General features: G+C 29.5%; 1 protein-coding gene across 1 annotated transcript; it reads left to right on the forward strand.

Moving 5' to 3' along the window:
• Nucleotides 1-5283: 5283 nt before the first annotated feature.
• Nucleotides 5284-6333, forward strand: LOC113554105. Its single transcript, XM_026957797.1, has 2 exons — nucleotides 5284-5417; nucleotides 5482-6333. Exon 2 carries the CDS (start codon nucleotides 5552-5554, stop codon nucleotides 6185-6187), a length of 636 nt encoding a protein of 211 aa, XP_026813598.1. The 5' UTR covers nucleotides 5284-5417; nucleotides 5482-5551; the 3' UTR covers nucleotides 6188-6333.
• The last annotated feature ends 1931 nt before the right edge of the window (nucleotides 6334-8264 follow it).

Consider the following 8264-nt stretch of genomic DNA (forward strand, 5'->3'; position numbering starts at 1 on the left):
TTTTCATTTAAAATAGCCCGGTACTCGTTTTGTAAACATAATTGTTGTTAAAACCAGTTTGTTCGCAGGAACAAGTTCAATACACTTACAGCTGTGGACGATACGTTGACCTTCGCATTGAAATAAAGTTTCATAGTTTTCGTTGTTATCTGACCCATAGATTTACGATACTAAATATTATATTATATATTAATACATTTTAGACATGATACGTCAACTATGTTTTAAAATGTTATCTAACAAAGTTTATCGATACAACATAATATAATATCATATCACCATAATATGCTCGTATGATAATAGGCATAATATATTATTGTAAATATTACAAATATAATAGTGGTTTTTACCTTGTATCATAATATATGGACTATGAATACCTACTAGTTCTAGTTTACCTCTAAATAAATAATAACAAATATTAACATTATTTTTTCCATATGAATAAAAAAAAATATATATATATATTTAATCGGTTTATTATAATTAGACAGTAATTTGGAGACGTTTAAGTTTCGACATAGCAATATTTTCGGAATGAATAAACTATTTTTTTCTGACCAATTACAGCGTATGTTTATTCTTATTATTCTATTATCATTAAAATAAACAAATATTTTTAAAATACTTTTGTGAAAATTAGCTGCTATAACGCTAGCCACTCAGCAATTCAATATTTTTTTTTAGAATATTTTATACTGTCTTAAATTCCCAGACAGTATCGGAGACCATAATTTTTATGATTTTTTTCCAATTATTTTTTTATTCTTATTTAAAAAAAAAAAATTGTCAACACTTATCCTTAACACAAAAAAAAATATAAATATTAAAACGACAAGGTACATGAAAAAAATAAAATCAAAATATTTATTTTTAACGTCGTTATTCTAAACGTGTTAACCTTCATTATTCTTTGTTACGTGAATTATATTACAATATCTATATATTTATATACAAATAATATAATATGCATATGTTTTTGAAATGAATAAGACCAATAATAAAGTGTACTAAGTGTACTGACTCAATGAAGATATTTTTCTATCTTCAAAATCTATCTTTGATAAAATTATTTTTAGAATATAACATTAAGTATAAAAATATACATTTAAACTGTATTTTTTTTCAAAATATTCATACGAATCGGGAAGTAACATTTTTTTGAGCTTTTTTTTATAAAAATTATCCACAACCTTTGTTATATAATAAGCAAATAAAAAAATGAAAAGAATACATAAAGATGATATACACGAGGAAGAAGACCAAGAAATCCAGCGAAGAAACCCAACATTAATTATTTTTTATATATTATATAATACATACAAGTTAAATGCTATATACAAGACTTATTTAGACTTATATACTTTTATCCTAGCCATGTTTTATTATTTATATTTTATATTGTTTCTATATTAATTAATTTTACTTTTATTTATACTTTTTTTAAATTATTTTTTACCCCAAAACAGAATATTTATTATGTTAGAAATTATTATTATAAAGAAGTTAATACTTGTATATTTGTAATAGAGTTATTGGTATTTACTTAAATATAATATTTATATACATAATCATAACCATTTATCAAATTTGATAAATAAGACACTCTTAATGTAATATACTTTTTTTACTACTTTACCGATAATGTAAAAATTGAAATTATTTGTATTACAATACAAATATTAACACATGGTTTAATCAAATGTTATACTATTCACCGTAATATTTAAAGTTCAACCAATAACCAGTGTTGTACAAAAACTCCCTATTATCAAATACAAAATTTCAGTTAATAAATAGTTAATGTAGAAATGTATTTTTATTTCCAATAAATAAACTTATGAGGAATTCATTACCTATACCTTAAACTTCAATATTGAGTTTTATTTAAAATTTATTGGTTTTTAACTAAAAAATATTTTGATTTTATGATTTTTTTGACTTATTAAAAAAAATTGTATTTATTAATTTCTATGATTTACTTTAAAATATTTTTAACTCGAAAGAAAAAAACTAATTTCATATATCTAGAATGAAAAATTCAAGAATATGAAAATTAATTACTGAATTGAAATAAACAATTAAATTGTTGATTTTGAAAAAAAAAATTCATTTTTTTAGCCTCCCAAAAATACCGACTAGATTAATTTTGCTAGAAAAACCCACCCCAAAGTTAAAAACTGAAGCGTTTTAATACTACGAGTATAATCAAGTGCACACAAAATAAATAAATGTAAAATACATACTAAATAGTATTATAAAATACCACATTCATTGCGCCGCTCGATATTTTAAATTAATTGCACAACAATTTGTATCATTAATGTCGTCGAATATTTAATAATGTTATTCACGCTTTTTGATAATTGGCCAACAATTAAACTACAAATTATATTTCGTATTTACGCGCGCCATCTACTAATAATTATGATAATTACATAACAATATTATGATCGTAGATCCACGATCTAGATGTTTTCTGTTCACCACGCTGTGTTACCTATAATCAGTAAATTATACATTGTACAAAACGTCATGTGCACGATAAAGGTTTGTACATTAGTTTTATATTTTGATATCATCGTTTTCGTATTCCAGACGTAGGATTTTCGTGTTATTTTCCTGTAAAGCTAGCATATTGTATTAAATACAACATACTCGTATTTGTCGATGAAAATTGTTACAAAATAATATAATACGGACAGTAATATTGATATAGACAAAAATAATAATAATAAAAAGAAAAGTTAGAATTCTGGGGAAAATACAATACTATAATAATATTATTATGTATAAGTGAATACGCGATTACGTTTCTGATTTCAAGATTATGTCATTTTAAATAAACACGAAATCCATGAATACAGTATTTCAGAAAGTTTTAAAACCTATTTTTTAAGCAGTTGCAAGTATTTTAACACCGTGTTATTATAGTTACCTTTTGCAAACATTACGATCGACTGCGATTTGTTTGACCGTGGATTGTCGCTGTCCGATCGAAATCGGCGCGAGGTTAAAACATATACAAACACGTCAAATGCAAAATTGAATGTTCAGTTGGTATTTGATTTTATAACAACTATGTATACTTACACGAATACGCGAATTACACTCTGGAAACCATAATGGCCGATGGTATTTGTCCGTCATGGACCTGTAGATTATGTGCGGAACGTCATCATGAAAAGACGCAGACTTTTCCAGCATGTCAATATGTACGCGCACAACCGGCTTTTTCCTACGTCTTACCGCTCCCGTAATCGTGTGAGGTGGGCTAGTCAAACGAGTCGCACTGCAGCCTGGGTCTCGAAATAACGGTTAATAGAAACCAACGTTGTCGGTACCTACGTTGCAATGCTTGAAATTATAATACTTATGACTTCTGTGGACCACGTCGAAGTGCATGGTGCTAGTTTTGAAGATGAAAAATTGTACTCTTGAGAGATGCCATTACAATGTAATGTACACGATAATATGCTTCTCTCCGATTCATATACTTTTTGTGGTGAATACTATCTTCACTCGATTCCTTTCTCCAAATTATGTCGCCCGTCTTAAGAAATTAAAATCTTGGTTAGTATATACAGTTAGCTAGTTATGAAAAAAAAAAGAAAAAGTCAATAAGACAATCGGACGAGTAATATATAACATTATATCAATAATGATTTTTTTTATTGAAAATATTTCTAAGTGTTTTTTAAATGAAAATTATTCTAAGTCCTAATGAGAAGATTCTGATGTAGACTAGCGTGAAGGTGCTTGCGCTAGCTCTGATAAAATCACATCTGCCGGAGTCCTCTCCAGGGCCCCCTATATAGTATATTTCCTTCGTCCTACTTCTCATGTCCCTTATGGCCTATTCCAATTGCTTCATTACAATAGCACGCTATTACGCACTTCAGTATGCACGTGCGATGATAAGTCCCAATATGACGTCCGGTGACGCTCTGCCCACGCGCAGGTGGTCAATCGCAATTGCCGCGTCCGAGTTTCTCAGAACTCAAGATTATAAATATATATATAATATAATATAATATAATATATATTATAAATATCAATTATTGATTATAGCGGTGGAAGACATAAGCACCAAAATTATATAAGAAAAAAAAGTCGTGTCGTAAAAAAGCGCCAAAGTACGCACAGTGTGTGACACGGTATATACACAGATATTAAATTTAGAACTAAATCGTTCAAAAACTCCAAACACTTAATCTTAATTGAGAGATGTATTATCTGAATATCTGTTTACGATAGATGATAGATTGTCATATAGACAGTGTGTGAGCACTGAGCAGCTTTGTGTTATAACATATGTTAGTACCTACTTCGTAACTCGTAAGCATTTGTGTAATTATTATTGAAAATTTTTTTATTATTTTATAATATAACATAATTTATATTTATAATTTATAATTGACATTTTAGTATAAATTCGCAACCGTTTTATTAAATTTATATTTATCTGCATGTATAATGTATATCATAATGTTTACCTATATTATATTTTAACAATGTATTATTGAAAATTTTTTTATTTTATATAATATAATTTTTTATAAGATAGCAATTTTTAAATAACTATTTACATAAATTATTAATGTTGGCGCAAATGATAGGCCATTTTTGTACCTTTGGCTCTTATGTCATATAGCCGATTATAAGCCTACAACGCATCGCGCATTTTTGACCCCCTCATTATTTGGTGTTGGTGTTTAAGCCTAGTGCGTTGCCGCTCAGGTATGCTGAATGTTTATTATATATATTAATTATGTCTACGTCGCAGCATCCTTATTATGTGTTATATTATTAGTATGGGATATCACTGATATCAGAGAATGCAGCAACAAGTTACTTATCTTATTGCGCGTCAATGGGAAATAACGTTGGGAAACAGTGTAGAAAGAAAAACACGTTATCTTTTCATTATTTTTATTATATGTACACACACAGTGTAAAAAATAATATACATACATGTATAAAACAAAAACATAACATCGACAAAAAATAGAATAATGTACAAACCACGTGATTATTTGTTTTTATTATATTAATGTGTAGTTGCTATAGACTTTGGTCGATTTAGATAAAAATCTATGATTCTAGACTAAAATGAAGATATCAGGAGGGGGACGATAAATGTCGAATGAGACGGTGTCGATAGAGGACCTGATAACGTATTTGTTAACCGTAGAAAAACCCGATCATACCCAACGTAAAGGTTAAAAAAGATAAAAGTTGTAAAAACACATTCTGAAAGGGAAATTGCGGGGGTCAAACGTACTCGAATATATAAGGAGCAAGCAACATTCATGTGTTACTTAATTCTTACTACACTACTAAACGGATTTTTTTTTACGGAAACAATACATTTGTCAAGTTAAATAACTCTACAACATATTCAATTTGCGACTTAGGTAAAAAAAGTACTTCAATTTTTTTTCAGCTTTGCAGTAATTGATTTTTAATTGTCTTTTTCAGGTGTATTGGAATCTGTAGTTGTTGCCATAACAGCTTTCAGTCATTTGAAAATTTGATAAATTTGATAAACATGATTGGAAAAATATGCATTGTTTTATGTTTAACAATTGGCGGGTTTGTCTATGTCGAAAGCGAATTTTGTCCGGCACGTACTCCTACACTCGATGTTGTTCGGAATCTGGGTAAGGAGGCGTTTTGTGTATTTGTCAAGTTTTCCAATGACGATTTCGTTAAGGCTTTTGAAAGTTCAATATGTAATGACGGATCCAAGCTAAGGGGCAGTTATTGTGGTGTTGGTAAATGCAATTGGTTCGGCTATAATTGTGATGGTGGGTGCAGAAAATCAGGTCACACTACACCTCCGGAAAATTGCGACGAGATATATAGCAAACGTGACGAAATATTGAGCCAGTATGAATATTGTACGGCACAAGTCGAGAATGAGCCGAGTCCATATGGCTTAGCGACGCACGGCGGTCTTTTAAAATCTTATTCTTATAAGAATGAATGTATAACTACATGCGATACCGCAAGAAATCGATATGAGAAAGTGCGATACGATTGTCGCGTTGCTTCAGGTACACTCGTCCCACTGGAGATACTTTCTATGGGTATTTTAACTCCAATTGTAGTGCCATCTCTCGTGCACTGTGTAGTTGTTGAAAATATGCTTAAACTTCGTATGGACAACCTATGTGACAATTAGTTCATTATAAAAAATCGCATTATCAAAAAATAAGCTTAATCGATTTTATTTGTTGTTTTTGTAGTATGCATCTGTATAGTTGACGTAGCGTTTTTTGCTTATTGTATAGTTTCTATTATAAAATTATAATTAACATATGTACTTAATTTTATACGTGTGTTTTAAATACAAAAACAATTTATTTCAGAAATGTATGCTTCTTTTTTATAATAATACATTAATATGTACAATAAACAGGTACAAACTATTAGTATACATTATGTACATTGTACATTTGTGCATAATATACCTATTCAGAACTAGTATGGTATAATTCTCTCCGATTGTGTAAATTATTATAATTATACGATTATCGATCAGATTACCGAACAGATGAGGATGGTTTTACGTACAAAGCCTTTTTCACAATACGACACTGATGTCGCCGCTGCACTAAGTTGCATGACATGGTCCGCCGTATATCACGACGATTATTACAAAAAAAACAGCTATATGTAGTAGTAATAGGAGTATCTAATTATATTATAATTATACAACACATTAAAACACAAAAAAACATAAAAAAATATTATATAACACAAATATACACAACAATTAATAAAAATGTAAAATACTAAATTATTTTCTAAAAAATATTGGACGGATTAATTGATTAATAAAGAAATTGTGTAGTCTACACAGGAAGTTAGTCTAACTTCTTCTTATTCTCCTTTAGTTATATTATTATATACATACTTATCTAACGTGATTTGCGTTTTAAAACGCAAAAAAGTTATATTTCGTGACATTTTCCATTTCGGAATAATTATTATGACAGAAATTATGAAATAATAAGAGTAAAATATTAGTGTGAATTAATAAAGTAATATTATTCTCGATTAAATTAAGAAAAAAGTATAATACATGATATTCGATATGAAAAGTCTTCCAAGCCTCAAAGTAAACAGTGATTGTACGACGTGTTGTAAATAAATTGTAGGCAATTTTTCTTGTAGTCACAATTTCCATATAACCCATCACAGTTTAAATACAAGACAAATGTTTACATTTAAATTGGATGTTGTTTTAATATTTTGAAAAAAAAAATGTTATTAAAAAAAAATAAAATTATTTGAATTGGGGGTTTCTCGTAGTCATTGTCAAACCTACAATATTCCTTAGTCATAGTTTTTTTTTTTTTGAATAAAGAAAATTTATTTAAAATATGACGTCTACAAAGAAATACTTTTTTGTTCGGTTTACCTTTTAGAAAAGAGCTAAAAGAAAATATCGAGTTTTTATTACTATAGTAAAATGTTAATATCTTAAACATACACATCAGACATCGGTATAAAACTAATAACATCTCAATTGGGCTCCGGTTGGAAAAATAATATGACATAGGTACCACCATACACGTCGTAGATAAAGTATAAAATAATATATTTGATTGATTTATTTGAACAAAAGTCGTGTTTTATATCCAATAACAGACATCGGGAGACACAGCACTCAAAAGTATTATATTATCAGATAAAGCTTTGTAATGATATGCTCACATATCATAATTTATTGTATAGTTTATTTATTTTATGAAATAACTAACGGTAAAGTTGTTGCACGCAGATAGCCGTCAATAAAAACCAATAATCCTCATTGATCACTGATGAAAGAGACGATTTACATTGTCTGGTCACGTAGGAACTCACACGTTATTGCGGTAATATGGCGCAAAGCGTATGATCTATTTCGTGTGCCGCCAGAGACAAGGGATGGTCCAACGACGCTTTCCGTCGTCGGGGAGAAAGCCGATTTCTCTAAGGACGCGGAGGCCTTTGATGGAGCCGCCTGCGACACTGGCAGGCTTGACCACGTCGTCTTCTCTCATCAGTGCAGACGCGCCACCCTTTTGGGTAACGTCTCTCTCCCGAGTGCAGGAGCAACAGTAATTTTAATAATACCTCCTCTATCAGTGCAGGCGCACCATTAGTATCAGTAACATCTCTTAAGAGTGCCCGAACACCATACACACCCATCACACCGGAGACTGACTGCGAGCGACAACTGGACCATTTTCACTTCAACGAAATACTTCAGT

The sequence above is a fragment of the Rhopalosiphum maidis genome, chromosome 2 (genome assembly GCF_003676215.2).
Source record: "Rhopalosiphum maidis isolate BTI-1 chromosome 2, ASM367621v3, whole genome shotgun sequence".
In the NCBI taxonomy this organism is placed as follows: Eukaryota; Metazoa; Arthropoda; class Insecta; order Hemiptera; family Aphididae; genus Rhopalosiphum; species Rhopalosiphum maidis.

Excerpts from the sequence above, each read along its gene's own strand:
- LOC113554105 (XM_026957797.1), top strand. The coding sequence starts at position 5,552 with ATGATTGGAAAAATATGCATTGTTTTATGTTTAACAATTGGCGGGTTT.